Genomic DNA, 16,663 nt, shown 5'->3' with positions numbered 1-16,663 from the left:
AGTAGGGGTAATATATGCTAATTTGTGCTCATCATAAATCTTGCCTGTATCTACACTTTGTCTTAATAATATTGCAAGTGGCTTTGCGATAGAATTAACTACTTTCTTTAACAAAATAGCAGGGACACCATCAGGACCTGCAGCAGCTCCATTTTTAATTTCATTAATAGCCTGCACAATACTATCAGCTTCATTAATATCTATGTCAGTTAAATATTCACTATTTTTGTCTCTTACTTCTATATCATTATCTTCATTATCAATTCCAGGGGTGAATTCTCTCTTATATCGTTCTGCCAATATGTTGCATATTTCCTTTTTTTCATTCGTTAATCTCCCTTCAATTCTTAGAGGGCCTATTTCTATTCTTCTTTTATTCATCTTTTTCGCGTACGAGTATATAATGGTTTGGGGATTTGCTTGATATTTACTAAGGTTTTTTCTTCCAAGTCCAGTTTTTCATTTTCTTTTGATTGTATAATCTTTTGTTCTGCATTTTTCTATCTTACTTTTTAGTTCTATAACTTTCCATGCATGTTTTTCTTTTGCAAGACCTTTTTTCCACTTTCTGATTTTCTGGAACAAGATCCTTCTGTCTCTTGGTATGCATGACTGATGTTTACTTTTCTTCTTCGGTATATATTTATCCACTATTTTCTCTAATATTTTATATAATATCTCCGTATTTACCCTTATGTCATCACTTACGAAAATGTTATCCCAATCTTTGCTTAATTCTTCATTTATTTCTGACCATTTTATATTTTTACTGTAGAAGTTGTATTTTCCATATCCTTCCCACTTTTTCATTTCTTGCTTATCTCTGTTTTCACTTGCTTTGGAATGGACTGTTAATTCTATGACATTATGGTCTGAAATACTCGCATTATAAACTATTTCTTTAACATAATTCACCTCGTTCACAAATACTAGGCTAAAGTATTTTCCTTTCTTGTTGGCAGGTGATTTATTAGTTGAATGTTGTATTCTAGTAGCATATCTAATAGCTTTTCGAATTGCCTCTTATCTTCTGCACTACTATTACTCTCTTTTTTTATATGTATAAATACAACCACAATCTCCTATTCGTTCTTTCCAATCTACGAAAGGAAAGTTAAAGTCTCCAGATAGGAGAATAGTTCAGTCCTTGTGATTTCTACATATATCATCCAATTTTTCTATTATTATGTCAAACTCTTTAGTATTAGGGGGTCTATATATTACTATGTTCATTAATTTTTCAGATTCAAATTCTACCGCTATTAGTTCACATTCTGAGTTACTACGTATATTTCTCATATTTTTCCTTGTTTTTTGTCTTTCCCATATATTGTGGTTCCCCCTTGATTCCTATTTTTTCTATCTGATCTATAAGTTTGGAACCCTTTAATTTTATCATCATTTCCAGTCTCTTGGGAATACCAGGTTTCACCTATATTCATTATATCTATTTTCTTTTCAATTTGGGTTAGTTCTTTTAAGTACTCTATTTTTCTTTTTGAGTTATACTCGTAACTAAACCCTGCACATTCATCACTATGGTGGTTTGTGTGTTTTCTCCTTCATTTGTTATGGATAATAATAAGGATTTTCCCATGTCTCTTTCCTGTTCTGGTATGTTGTTCTTTTCTTCATTTCCAGAAATTCTGACATTAAAAAATCCAACTTTTCCATAATATTTGATCTTCCTTCATCATAATTATTCATTTTGTGTCTGAATCTGCAATTTTCTCCGTATCTGCAATATCCTCTTGCATCATAAATACAGTTCTTATCTCTTGAGTTGTATCTTGGAGCTGATGGTTGGAAATATTTTGTTGACACACCATATCGTGATGATGGCTGGTTTTTTCCTTTCACCTGATATTCTTTGTTCCTCTCTTTGTTTGTTTCTTTCTTATTTTGGATTTTATTATTAGATTGATTATTTCTTTGATTTTGATTCATGGCTACAGGGTGCATATATTTAAATTTTTTGTCGAACTTACATCCTTTTCCTTCTTTTGGGCTTTTGCATATTTTTGGATGTAGATCTCTGCAATCATCCTCAGAGAGAGAGAGAGAGAGAGAGAGAGAGAGAGAGAGAGAGAGAGAGAGAGAGAGAGAGAGAGAGAGAGAGAGAGCCACTTTCTATGCCTTCCCTTTTTTGCAAAGCGAAGGACAATTATTTGACCCCCTTCTGTTTGTAAATCGCAACTGCTATAGTTAATTTTGTTAAAATACTTTACAGTATCACTGATAAAATAAAAAACAATACCTTCATAAGAGTTTCGGCATGATCGTTTGCTACCGTGCTGGCCTTCTCAAAGTATTTTGAAAAACCTGGAAGCGCAACATCATCACGGGCAAAATGGTGATTCTGAAAAAAAGTTGTGTATAAGTTCTACTGAAAAAGTAGTTATCATAGGTACCAATGTTCAATGTGCAATCAAGAAAAGTGAAGACAGTTTTCATTAGCTTTTGTTTATTGAATTTCCCCGTGTGTTTTATACTGAAAAGACAATCTTGTTAAATTTACTCTACAATATGAAAATACAATGCAAATTATATCATACAAGTTAAAACTGCAAAACAAAAATGTTCAAATAATTTTAAAACGTTATATATATCAGAAGTAATTGGAATTTCTCAGATGGATTCGCTCATAGAGATCTGGAAGACTGATTGTGAATTTCTGATTGTAGTACAAATTATGCCAACAATATTTACTAGTTTTCCTTTATAAAAGGAAATAGTATTGCATCATCATAAATGGTGATTGTAATGAATTTAGTTTCTAAAAATGTTATTGTTATTATACAATTAAGTTTGTTCATACTTACCTGGCAGATATATATAGCTGTATTTTCTGAAGTCCGACAGAATTTCAAAACTCGCAGCAAACGCAGTGGGCGGCCAGGTGGTAGTACCCATTCCCGCCGCTGGGAGCGGATATCAGGAACCATTCCCATTTTCTATTCATATTTTATTAATGCCCCTGTCTCCTGAGGGGAGGAGGGCGGGCACTTTAATTATATATATCTGCCAGGTAAGTATGAACACACTTAATTGTATAATAACAATAACATTTTGTTCATGCCACTTACCTGACAGATATATATATAGCTGAATCCCACCTTCGATGGTGGGAAGAGACAGAATAGGATTTTTTAGGAAACTTAAATTAAGTAGATGATATACATCTTGGTTCCTCACCTGTCAGCAAAGTAGACTCTGTGATTACTGTCACTTAAGCCTGCTTTTGCTTAATTAGAGTTGCCAGCCAGGTGGAGACCTGTAGCGCTGGTGCGCTCTGGATGATCTGTCAACGGGTACGTGACCTCAACGTGACAAGACCATCGAGCCATACATATGAGGGCAACGAAGCAACTGACCACCACCTGACCAACTATCCAAAGACCCCTTAAACTAACTAAAGGATGGGATATCTTCACATAAGACTCACCACAACCTAAAAACACAACAATAAAACTAACCTAAACCTAACTAAGGGATAGGGAAAGAGCTACTTCCGGACCCCAAGACTGTGTCTGCAGAAACGTATGGCTCAAGTGAATTACAGTCGTCATAAATCGTTCTCACATCCCTTAGGTAATGTGAGGCGAAGACAGAGTTGCTCCTCCAAAAGGTGCCATCAAGAATGTCCTTGATTGACATATTCTTTTGGAAGGCAAGAGAGGTAGCGACACAGCTCTAACTTCGTGAGCTTTCACTCGTAAGAGGCTCAAATCAGTCTTCTGGAAAGATGAATGAGCCTCTCTAATGACGTCCCTCAGAAAGAAAGCACAGCATTCTTAGATAAAGGTAACTCTGGTCTCTTCACAGAGCACCAGAGATTACCTGAGGGACCTCTTACCTCTTTTGTTCTATGTACATAGAACTTGAGAGCCCTGACAGGGCACAGGGCTCTCTCTGGTTCTTGGCCCACCAGACTTGACATACCCTTGATCTCGAAAGTTTTCGGCCAAGGATTAGAAAGATTTTCATTCTTCGCCAAGAAAGTTGGGCTCAAAGAGCAGCAGCATTGTCTCCTTGAATCCCACTAAATTACTAAAAGCTTGTATTTCACTAACTCTCTTAGCCGTCGCCAGAGAAGTTAGGAAAAGAGCCTTCCTTGTCAAGTTTCGAAGAGACGCTGCTTGAAGAGGTTCGAAAGGACTTGACATTAAGAACTTAAGAACCACGTCAAGGTTCCATGAAGGAGGTCTCGTTTGAGGAATCTTCGAAGTTTCAAAAGATTTTAAAAGATCATGAATGTCTTTGTTGTCAAAAGGTCAAAGGCCTCTGTGCCTAAAAACCGCTGACAACATGCTCTTATATCCCCTTTGATGGGTAGGGACTGCTAATTTCTGCACATCCTGAGAAAGAGCAGAAAATCAGCTATCTGGTTCACAGAGGTCGAGGAAGAGGAAACTCCCTCCTTTTTACACCATGCCCTGAAGGAAGCCCACTTCGATTGGTAAACAGCTCTTGTAGAAGCACGTCTTGCATTTGCGATTGCTCTCGCAGCTGCTTTCGAAAAACCTCTCGCTCTGGCCAACTTTTCGATAGTCTGAACGCAGTCAGACTCAGAGCGGAGAGGTTTTGGTGAAACCTTTCGAAGTGAGGCTGTTTGAGTAGATCTCCTCCAAGGGCAATGTCCTTGGAAAGTCTACAAGGAAAGACATGACCTCTGTGAACCATTCTCCTCGCTGGCCACATCGGAGCGATCAGGGTCAACCTTGTCCCTTCTGAGGCCACAAACTTCCTCATGACTTCCCCCAAAATCTTGAATGGTGGGAAGGCGTACAGATCTAGACCCGTCCAATTCCAAAGCAACGCGTCCACAGCGATCGCTTCTGGATCTAGGACCGGGGAGCAATAAAGAGGAAGTCTCTTGGTCCTTGACGTCGCGAATAAGTCGACCAGAGGACGTCCCCACAACCTCCAAAGGTCTCGACACACGTCTTTGTTTAAGGTCCATTCCGTCGGTAGGATTTGTTCCCGACGACTGAGAAGATCGGCCCTGACGTTTGTTGCACTCCTGCAATGAACCTCGTCAGGATTGTAACCTTTCTTCTCTTCGCCCACAGCAGAATCTCCCTCGCCAGGAAAAACAAAGTTCTGGAGTGTGTTCCTCCCTGATTCTTCAAATAAGCGAGTGCTGTGGTATTGTCGGAGTTTACCTGAACAATCTTGTTCTTCAACTCCTTTCGAAGAACTGCAGAGACAGAAAGAATTGCTGCAAGCTCTTTGACATTTATGTGCCAGGCTACCTGTTCCCCTCCCCAGGAGCCTGACACTTCCTTCCTCCATAGTGTTGCTCCCCAGCCCGTGATGGAAGCGTCGGAGAACAACACTAGGTCGGGGCTCAGAAGACTTAGGGACACGCCCTCCTGTAGTTTCTGTGGGTCGAACCACCATCTTAGATGGCTCTTTATTGGAAGAGATATTCTCAATATCGCATTGAGATCGTCCTTGGCCTTCCACTCGTCCGCAAGGAAAAACTGGAGAGGCCTGAGGTGCAGTCTTCCCAAGGAAACAAACCTTTCTAGCGAGGAAATGGTACCCAGCAGACTCATCCATTCCCTCGCCGAGCAAGTTTCTTTCCCTAAGAAGGCCGAGATCTTTTCTAATCCTAGCCGCTGACGTTCCTGGACGGAAACGCTCGAAAAGCCACTGAATCCATCTGAATCCCCAGATACCCGATGGACTGTGTCGGGGTCAGATGCGACTTTTCGAGGTTGACAAGAAGTCCCAGGGACTTTGCTAGGCTAACGTGAACTGCAAGTCCTTCAGACACTTTTCTCTCGACGACGCTACTGATAAGCCAGTCGTCGAGGTAAAGGGAAACTCTTATCCCCGAAGAGTGTAGCCACCTCGCCACATTCTTCATGACTACGGTGAACACCATTGGAGCCGTGGTCAGGCCGAAACACATAGCTCTGAACTGCCACTTTTTTGTCTAAGACAAACCTTAGGTACTTTCTTGAAAAGAGGGTGGATCGGGATGTGAAAGTACGCGTCCTGCAAGTCTAAGGACACCATCCAGTCGCCCCGGTCTCAAGGCTCCCAGAACAGAATGAGGCGTCTCCATCGTGAATTTGGACTTTTCCACGAAAAGATTGAGCCTGCTTTACATCTAGAACTGGACGCCAACCTGACGACTGCTTTGGTACTAGGAAAATCCTGTTGTAAAAACCTGGAGACCCCAGGTCCGCGACTTGTTTCCACCGCTCTTTTTTCGATCATTTGTTGAAGATCGATAAACTTTTTTCTTCTCTCCCTGATAGGATGGAGAAAGGTCTCTGGGAGTCGTAGAAAGAGGAGGAAAGATCTAAAAAGGGGATTTTGTACCCCTGCTCCACGATCTTGAGGGACCAAGAGTGTGTGTCTCTCTCTCTCCATGCTCCCGCAAAAAACTTCAGTCTGGCTCCGACTGGTGTCTGAAGGACATGCTTCTCACTTGGAAGGCTTTGATTTAAAGGAAGCTCTTCCTCGTGAAAAACCTCTCCCTCGAGGAGCTGCTCTCGAGGGGGGAGCCCCACGAAAGGGCTTAACCTTCTTCAGCGGTCGAACAAAAGCTGAAGAATTGGAAGGGACTGCCGAACGTCTCGAGGACTGGGCTAAGAGGTCCTGCGTTGCCTTTTCTGCAAACTGCTTGTCAGGTCCTTAACCAAAGTCTGGGGGAAGAGATGGTTAGAAAGAGGAGAAAAAAGCAAATCTGCTTTCTGAGCTGGAGTAACTGAACGAGCCGTGAAATTGCACAGCATAGCTCTCCTCTTCAAGAAGGCCGTCCCAAAATGAGAGACGAGCTCCTCAGAACCATCCCTGACGGCTTTGTCCATGCATGCTAACAGGCTGGACAGCTCCCCCAGACTGAGAGATTCTGGCTTCTCGAAATTGCAGATCCAGAACTCCCAAGCACCAGTCTAGGAAGTTGAAAACTTCAAGAGTCCGGAGCAAACCCTTCAAATGATGGTCCGTCTCCGTGGGGGTCCAGGTCACTTTAGCAGTGGATAAAAGGGACCTCCTCTGAGAATCACCAAGCTGGAGAATCCCCTTGTGCTGAAAAAGGAATTCTTACACCCACGTCTTCTTTGGTTTTATACCACATACCCCCTTTTCCGCTGAGTCTAGCTGGAGGCAATGCGAAAGTTGTCTTGCCTTGATCTCTCCTTCGTTCCATCCAATCTTGGAGTTTCTTGAACGCCCGTTTAGTGGAGAGCGAAGTTTTCATCTCGACAAACTCCGGAGTCTTACCAGTCTTAGAGGATGAAAACTGCGAAGGAGGAGACTTGGGAGCTGCAGGCTGGAACTTGTCCTCGAAGGACGAACGCAACAGCCGCACGAGAACTTTATAATCCGAGATTGAAGAGGCAGCAGAAGGTTCCTCTTCAACAGAGTCAGCAGGACTACTCAACTCTCCTTCTTCTCTAATCGGAAGAGGAGACCGCCTCTCCGGAGAGGGCGTACGTATGTCGGGTCTTGCCTTAATCAAAGACCCCCTATGCTTACTGGATGAAGCCTTATCTAGGCTGTCTTCTTTGTGACGTTTACCACTCGAAGTAGGCAGAGCGTCCTGACGGCGAAAAGCGTCCTTAGCGACACCCGAGGCAGCCTCACTTGCAAGAGAAGCGTCCTTACGTTTTCTTAAACGAAAGGGAAGACATGTTATCCTGGAATTTTAAAAACCACGCGCCTGTTGCCGCGCAAATACCGCGTCTTGAAGTACGACTTCTTCTTGGCCGGAGTCCCCCAAAGCGTCCTGAAGAGCGTCCTGCTGAACGTCCTGCCGAGCGTCCTGCCGAGCGTCCTGTCGAGCGTCCTGTCGAGCGTCGTGCCGAGCGTCTTCAAAAGCGTCCTGACGCAACGTCTTCTTAGAGGACGAACGAGATCGGCGAATCGCCGAAGGAGACGCGATCGGCGAAAGAGACGAACGAGGAGAGGGAGAAGGAGACTGCTTCGTCCTCTTGACGGGCAGTCTAAGGTCCTTCCTCCGCTTAGGCTCGACTGCTGCTGGGCGAGTCCTACGTGAGCCATAAGCGTCGATAGCTGGTCCTGAAGGGACAAAAGAATGTTCTTCGTTGGAGAGGACGAAAAGAGGGAGCAGGACTGATCCTGCGAGAAGACGAGGGGCGAGGGGACGCCTCCTTCCTTCTCACAGGTACAGCTACCTGCTTCTCAGGGATACGCGCCTGTGCGCGCAACCCAGCGTCCTCATCGGAGGAGATCTTACCTCTTTTCTGAGGAGGAAAAGCGTCATAAGCGTCCTCCGAAGAAAGCGGCGATACAGGACGTGAAGCGTCCTCAACACGAAACGTCCTTTTCAGCGGACGAGAGTCTCTCCGAGCGCTCCACCCCTTGCGCGGGGAGGACGCTTCGGAGGACGAAAAACAGTCCTTAAGGATGCGCGCCTGTGAGCGCTCCTTGACAGCCTGGGACTTTGCAACAAGGCCTGCCGAAGGGACGCCAGATCGGTGGGGAGCCCCCTAACCCTCTTGCCCCGCTCCGAACCCTCTTGCAGGCTTTCGACATACCCTCTCCCTGAGTCTTGGGAGTCCGATAGAGGTCTAGGCCTAGAGGCATTATGGGGCCGATCTGACGCCCCCTCCACAACACCCCTAGGGGCAACGATCACACACTTGAACTGAGCCAGTTTCCAAGGCTTTCCAGAGTGCGTAGAGACTACAAATAAGAGAGAGAGCATTAGCTTCTCCCGACACAGATTCAGGGCCCGAAGGCAACACAGGTTTAGGAGATGCAAACTCTACAGGTGTAATACAGGTGAATTGTAGCCTTACCTTTGTAGAACCACTCCTGGAGGAAGACCTCCTGATCCTATCGCGTTCCAATTTACGCCGATAGGACTCATACACTCTCCAATCATCATCGGTCAATCTCTCACATTCATTGCACCGATTATCCACCAAACAATTATGCCCCCTACAACTCATACATACTGTGTGGGGGTCTACCGATGCTTTCGGTAGCCTCACCTTACAATCAGTCCTCACACACACTCTGAAACTCACTGCACTTGATCCAGACATCACGTTTACAGAAAAGCCAATCCAAAGTCAAAAAAACAGTCCACTATCGCGTATGCCAATCCAACAATCCAAATCAATACCAAAAGACAATCAGATACTTAAATGCGAGCCAAATCCAAAAAATCCTGAGCGGAGGTCTGTAAACAGTAGTTTACCGGACCGGCGACAGAAAAAAATATGAATAGAAAATGGGAATGGTTCCTGATATCCGCCTCCCAGCGGCGGGAATGGGTACTACCACCTGGCCTCCACTGCGTGTGCCGCGAGTTTTTGAAATTCTGTCGGACTTCAGAAAATACAGCTAATATATATCTGTCAGGTAAGTGGCATGAACAAACTTTTGTTTGTATTCTATGTATTCCAAAGTGTTTATAATTGGCCAACGTAATTGGCAGTAAATGTTGTGACAGCTAAGGTAGGTCGAGCAAATCTAGTTAAATGCTCAAGAGCTTCTCTATGATGCGAGGAGGCACCCGAAGCAGAGTGCTTCGGGCAGGAAAGCACAAGTCACTGGATACTGGCGTAATGGCTTTCACATTTTGATGACTTTGATGTTGATATGGATCAAATGGTAGTACGTAGCTGTTTAGTACAAAGCTACTGTCATTAAAAAGAAATCTTTATCAAGGTTAAAGCAGCCTGTCAACTCAAAGATTTCCTGTTTATGCTCCCTTTACAAGCAGTTCGGAGTTAGCCTACATAGTTAATACAGCTGCATTACTTTTGCCACGAGGCTGACAGATATCCCAACACCGCATTTTTTGCATGATATAAAACCAATTGCCTGTGCAATAGAGTGTTATTTGTGGTAATAAATATCTTTACTTTGCACAGCTTTTTTCATGAACAATTTGCAGATCAAAAGTAGAGACTATATCAATAAAGTAAGAATGACCGTAGCCTATGGTTGAAATTTTCCACGTCTTTTACAATCTTTGAATGTTATGGTAACTGTTGAATGTTCAATCAAGATTAGTCTATACATTCCTTAAGAGAATTAACTTAAGACTACATATACTATGGTCCCTGCATATTTTATCTAGTCTAGTGAAGCACAACCTTGGCCGCCGCCCCCACCCCCTCTCACTCTCCTAAAACATTTTATCTTAAAACATATTTGAGAAATATTATCACTCAACTCTCAAAATAAATATAATGAATTAAGTACCTATTTCTCTCTCAGCATAATATTGCATTCATTATGTATTATTCCTCACGATTTGCACTGGTATCGCCCAAATTTTAAGAAAATGTTCTCTCATTATTTAAAACCCATTTCCAATTACATACACATGAATTTTATGTCATTTTAGTGTCATAACATCACTTAAGATCAAGGTTTCACGGTATGTTTTAAAGAAGGATGATTCATATTCTACTCTGGGCTGAAGTTCCCAAACCAACATTAATGAATAATACAGGAGCTGTTACTGCATTCAAGTATAAATTATTATAAGACTTCTATGGAACCTTTAAATAAGTTACTGGAAATCTAGAAAGCAACTAACACAATATTGGAGCTTTGCCCCCTATCTAGAGTTGCCAGATGTGGCATTATTGAGCAAAATGTGTCTGATGATTAATGGAAACTATCTTCACTTCTCTTGTCAATAGTACTACATACCTATATTAATGGCATAAAATGAGCAGAAAATTTCAAAAAAAATTGAAATACATGGCTGAAGGTCAGGATATAAAACACTGATAAACAGATCATTTATTAACACAAATCTATAAATCTGCATAATCTAATTCATTCTTTTCAAATAAACAAGATAAGTCTCCCAGTAAAGTTTTCTCTACAATACCAGTCTTTTGACAGCAGAGAACAGTAACCATTAATCCAATTCCAATAAGGTCAAGAAATTTAAAGTAAACATTCACAAACCTTACAGTTACATTCTATGCTAAGCCATAGTTGACCATGACAACAGGCTTAAATTCCCGTCAAACCTACAATGAAATAGCATAATTTCCATTTGACTACAGTTAACATGCCAATCCAAGCCAAACTGGTTAGCTTGAAGCTTCGCCTAAATCATCTATGCTATTACCAACCTCTAACCTATATCAGTAGCCATTGGGTTTCTTGGATGAGTATAAGAGTAATCTCAGGCCTGAAATGTAAATGATGATTGCTTGAGTTAAGAGGAGAACAAAAAGTTAACTCAAAATGATTCATCTCTTGTTTCTCCCTCCAAGGATTTATCACTGGTGTGTTAGGATTTTTTCTAATTTAATGTTGGATTTTCCTATGTAGCACAATCAAATCAAAGATAATACACATTTACACAAGTGTGCCTTATATTGAGAAATTACTTGTTGACCTTACACTAAGTAACAGTACATAAGACTACTCCCCCAAGTCCCATTACCCACAGAGAGTAAATAAACTTAATGTCCCTGAGTAACTAACTCAAAATTTATATTCATGCTTATCAATTTGACTCCTTTCTAAGGTGGTGCTGTAAATCAAAGCTATTTTTCTCATATGCTACACCTTGTATGACTGAAATTTTAACCTAAATCAAGTTATAACTACTCTCTCTACAACTAAAGTTTAATTCTTGAATGTAAATCCCCATAACTTTGAAATTTCTCTCTGCCAAGAGCTACCAGAATCTAAAGCAATGTTTCACCAAATTAATTTGAGGAATAGCCTAAAACCGTGTTTTATTCCCAACGATTGCGGAGGACAGATTGCACACTTTAAACCATATTCTCTCTAATGAAAAAAAAATCACTTAACATTTATTCCTTTACCCTTAAAGAGCCATGCTAAAAAATCAATATGCAGGAAGCACAAGGTGTAAGAAGAAAAATTCTAAAAAATGTTCCCTACCTTCTACAAGAAGTTATGAACCCCAAGGTAAAATATTGCTGTGCGGCCACTAATCTGAAGAAAGACCACTTTTTTCACTATATTTAATTGGTGAAACCATACAATTAAATATTTAAGCATACCATTCAAAAGATTGAATTTTGGTCAACAAAATCAAATATATGAAACTGCCATACGAAGTAAAATAAGCATGTGAAGTCTTTGCAAAATATGTATTCAAGACAGTTTTTAAATCTAATATGGTGTCTGGTGGCAGTTTGCCCAATTTGTTTCCACATTGGCCGTCGTGTCCTTCCCAGCGCTCATATGAACAATATTTGCGTATATTTATAACGTTTATTGATATTACTCAAGATTGGCATTGTAATCAGCACAATAAACATTTTGTTGCCTATACTAGTGAAAGTACGAGACTTCTTATTCCCTGGGTTATGTTTTGAACTGAAAAGCATTTATACCTTGTAATCGGTAGTTTTATCCTTACTGCCATCATTATAAACATTTCGTTCTTAATTCACTCCAAATTCCACTTAAACCATGACTGGAATAATTTCTCAACCTTGTTGTACATCTGGCAGTCTGGCTGCTAAACACATCCACGAGCAGACGGCAGTTTAGTGAATTGTTTATAACAAAAAATTTGTACTTCTTTGCTAGCACTTCCTTTATTCAAGTCTATATTACTATTCCGACTTGGCTGAAATTTTTTTTTTTAATTTTTAATAATTGCATGGCTGAAACAAATGTAACCTTTAATGTTTGCGTGCTAGGAAGGGCAAATCTTCGGTGCCAATTTAGTGGAACTTGGCACATATGCCGAGGCCTTTACAAACGGTTTCCATGAATTCTAGATGTCATAGTAAAGCAATAATTATAAAATTGCTCTAATATTTATGTATATATATACTACAAACAGATATGCTTAATTCACTTATTTCCACGGTTTTGTGTCTTACCCCAAGTTTGGAGGGTACACACATACCAATTGACAACAGTAACGGAGAAAAAAAAAACGCGAACAACACATCGCAATTAATGTTCACAGCAAAATCGTTGAAATTTGTGTCAGGAATCTGGTTACTTTTACAGCAATAAATATTTTCCAATTAATTACCATGAATACATAATAAATTTATGCAATGCATAACCTTATTCTAGTGTTTAACTAATTATTTAAGTGTTAAAGAGCGCATTCCTCTTTTTCTTCCCGAAAAATTGCTAGGTTCCCCGGTCGCAAGCTTAAACACCATCGTTGTTTAAAATTGTGAAAAAAGTACCGGCATCTATGGGTATAAATGGTATGCGGATTTAGCACAGAAAATGGGAAGTTTGTTTACTCAAATGACTCTGCAAACATCAAAATGGTGTCAATCTTCTATATGCAAGGTGTTTCAAGTAAAAATTTCTAAAGCGTCATGGAGGCAAGTTAGCAATGCGCATGGCTAGACTTTTATTTATCTTTAATAGGAAATTATGTCCTTAATTTGTGACTTGGGAGAAAACACTTCGAGAGGAAAGTAGAGGTCTCGAGGTGCTGCCTCCACGGGCGCTGGCTCGTGACTGATGTCTATACTGAGTTGCAGATTGTGTTAAAAGTTATTGGATCACCTGAAGAAAAGCGCCCCAAACACTCGCTGGGGTCGCTTTTTACTTTTTTTTCAGGTGGAAAATATTGGGGTCACTTTTCTTAAGGTGAGGAATTAATAGGGGTTACAGTAAGGCCATGGCAGAACGGCACTTCGCGCCTTATCCGCATATTTAAAGATTCTTGGCAAGCTCGGTATGTTCTGGCAAGAAGTAATGTTGTGCTGCTCGCGCTAGCCACAGGGGTTACAGTAGGTTTCATTATTTTTGTACTGAAATTGCAAGACAATAAGCTTTTAATTAACTATTGATTGTTTGTCAAAATTTGTGTTTTTAACAAATGTTTAATAAAGTAGTTTTTAATGGATATATATCTATTTTTTTCTCCTTTTTTCTATAATATTATGAGCTAAAGTGGGTCACCTGAAGATTGGAGACACCAACAAGCAGGGGTCGTTTATCTTCAGGTGGAAAATATTGGGGTCGCTTTTCTTCAGGAGGAAAATATTGGGGTCGATTTTCTCCAGGAGAGGTATTAGGGGTCGCTAATCTTCAGGTGATCCAAGTTATTTTTCGGGAAGGTGGTTGCCGGGAGACCATTCGATATTTTACCAACAAAAGTAACATCCATTGTCTCCGACGTTTAGTGTTACTTGGGGGGGGGGGGGTATCCAGCCCAGCCCAGGTCAGGACCTGGCTTTTAGAAAAGGTTAGGGTATTTCTACAGAAGCATTCCGCATGACCGCATTGTTCATCCCCTCAAATACGAAAGCCATCAGGAATTGGGGCGTCTAATGTATTTCGCCGTGTTTAGTACGAGTCCGTAGGGGTTAATTACAGTCGTCCGAATAAATATTAGTACTTAAAATTCTTGTCCAGTAGGTAAAAGTGCACAGAAAAACAGCAACTGCCATAGCTTAGTACCCTAGATCTACCAAGGTTAGGCTTGTTATCGATTTCCCAAATGACTGGCCCCATAGAATATAGGCTAGGTACTAGAAATCTTTTTCTCCAAATGAAAGTTCAGGATAAAGGATCTGGCCTTGGACGGGCCGAGCAAGACAAAGGACTGGGCAATTAAAACTTTCAGATCACGTAGCCCAATGGCTGCCAATTAGGTACACGAGGCAACAAAGGTACGTCATTTAGGTAGCTAGGGCTACCTTAAATATTCCACTTGATAAGTACGTTAAGATAATCAATTATCCTAAAACAACTTCCACACATCATACTTAAAATTTCTCTTACACGGGTCGGCCAAGGCAACTACGAAACTCGACGAACAAAGTAAACAAAAACTTCGCTGCAGTAGCTAGGTAACATACCAAGTTCGTAAATACATAGCTTATATGAAGCTGTAGATTGATGTGGTTGTTCAGTGCTGCTTCACAATCCTCATGGAAGTTCTGACGTATAATGCTAGACATCCCTCAACAATTAACATCAACAGATGGAGGGTAATAAAGTTTACCGTCACAGACAGATCTTCCACTACGCCACCAACCTACGATGTCATCCGTCGACTGACGCAGACTCCATCTTCATGTTTACAAATAACAGCTGATCTGTCACGTGACTACAAGGACGGGATAAACAATGATTTTAAGATCGTTGCTTGCACTGGTATTCCTCGTTTATTGCTTAGAAACGTCTGATAATGAGGGAAGAAGCAGCAGAAAATACAAAATTCGATAGACTTATCTAAGAAAATAGAAATTTACAGTCTGATTTTAATATTCTATACAACACATACCATCAAGGTGCATCATCTGCATTCACGCGCAATGCACTGTCGCACATGCAACAAGTACTCTTTCTCATGCATGCAAAGAAAACCAGGAATGCTTGAAGAAATAATGAGCTTGATCAAAATCATGATCTTCTTAAGGAAGTTGAAATACATATCAGCATCACGTTTTCACTTGTTGATTTTGCCAATGCATTTTTACTGCTGATTAAAAAAAATGAAAGCAATCGCTGTTGGATATAAAATAGAGGCATAAAGCCTCCATGCATAAAGAAGCTATGTCTAACTCATTTTGTCATTTTCTTATGAATCACTTTCTTCCTCTTCACCGAGATGTTGCTGGGTTCTTTCTGTTCATCCAGGCATGAGAAGGAGAGATTAAGCGCACAGTACGGAGAATATACTTTCATTCATTTTCATGTAAAACATAATATATTTCATAAGGAAGCAAAGTCATTTCTAAACAGGATAATCATAACATGGTACCAAGTCCACCTTCTTTAGCTTAACCTTTCAATTAAAAGAACATTTCCATGGGACAAAGCAACTCGAGCACCTGTGTCGTTGATCTTCGAACATAAACTAAGGCCTATGTTTTACAACAGTCATTACAACATTGCAAGTTATACGTGTAGATCACCTGAATAGAAACTACCTTTCTCGACATTTACCATCAACACTCCGGGTGTCATCCTTTTCAGAATCTTCAGTTTTGAACAATAAATACTCAAATGAAGTTTCATGTTCTTGTTCTAAGAAGTGGAGATGAACAGGAAAAACATGGGAAACGTTGAGGTTTAATATGAATATATACATGTCTGTATGTTCTTAAATAATATATATATATATATATATATATATATATATATATATATATATGTATATATATATATATATATATATATATATATATTATATATATATATATATATATATATATATATATATACAGTGGACCCCCGTATTTGCAGACTCACACATTTCCCCACATTATTTGCCTATTCATGGTATTTTTCTATGAGAAATAAGTACAAATTCCTGTGTACCTTTTTCATCATAAAATGCACTTTTTGTGATAAAACTATTATAAAACCAGGTATGAAAAATTTTAGTGGCTTTTTCTTGAGTTTTAACTAACGAAATAGAAGGTTTTAAGCATTTTTGTAGGGGTTCCAACTATTTGCAGGTTCTAACTATTCAAGGGGGGATCTGGTATGCATTCCCCACGAATACGGGGGGACCGCCACTGTATATATATATATATATATATATATATATATATATATATAGATATATATATATAATATATATATATATATAATATATCTACTCACAAAATGCACAAAGAAAATAACCCTCTGCGGCCTATTATCAGTACTGTTAGTTCAATTTCATATAAGCTTTCGAAATATATCACTAAGATCTTGTCCCCGTTACTTGGAACCATCTCCGATTCTC

At 40.2% G+C, this 16,663-nt stretch overlaps 1 protein-coding gene across 1 annotated transcript in view; it reads right to left on the bottom strand.

Annotated features, from left to right (window-relative positions):
• The window catches only part of LOC135200077 (ferritin, heavy subunit-like), a 32,140-nt gene extending 17,140 nt beyond the window's left edge, over positions 1 to 15,000 (bottom strand). Inside the window, exons 1-2 of the mRNA XM_064228371.1 lie at positions 14,784 to 15,000; positions 2,258 to 2,359 (exon numbers count right to left, since the gene is read on the bottom strand). Coding sequence (XP_064084441.1) covers positions 2,258 to 2,359; positions 14,784 to 14,885 — 204 coding nt within the window. The 5' untranslated portion in view covers positions 14,886 to 15,000. The remainder of the gene's footprint in view (positions 1 to 2,257; positions 2,360 to 14,783) is intronic.
• Between the last annotated feature and the right edge of the window lie 1,663 nt (positions 15,001 to 16,663).

Source organism: Macrobrachium nipponense, chromosome 26 (assembly GCF_015104395.2).
Source record: "Macrobrachium nipponense isolate FS-2020 chromosome 26, ASM1510439v2, whole genome shotgun sequence".
NCBI lineage: Eukaryota > Metazoa > Arthropoda > Malacostraca > Decapoda > Palaemonidae > Macrobrachium > Macrobrachium nipponense.
Note: the sequence above shows the minus strand (reverse complement) of the source record. Positions and strands in the feature narration are given on the sequence as shown.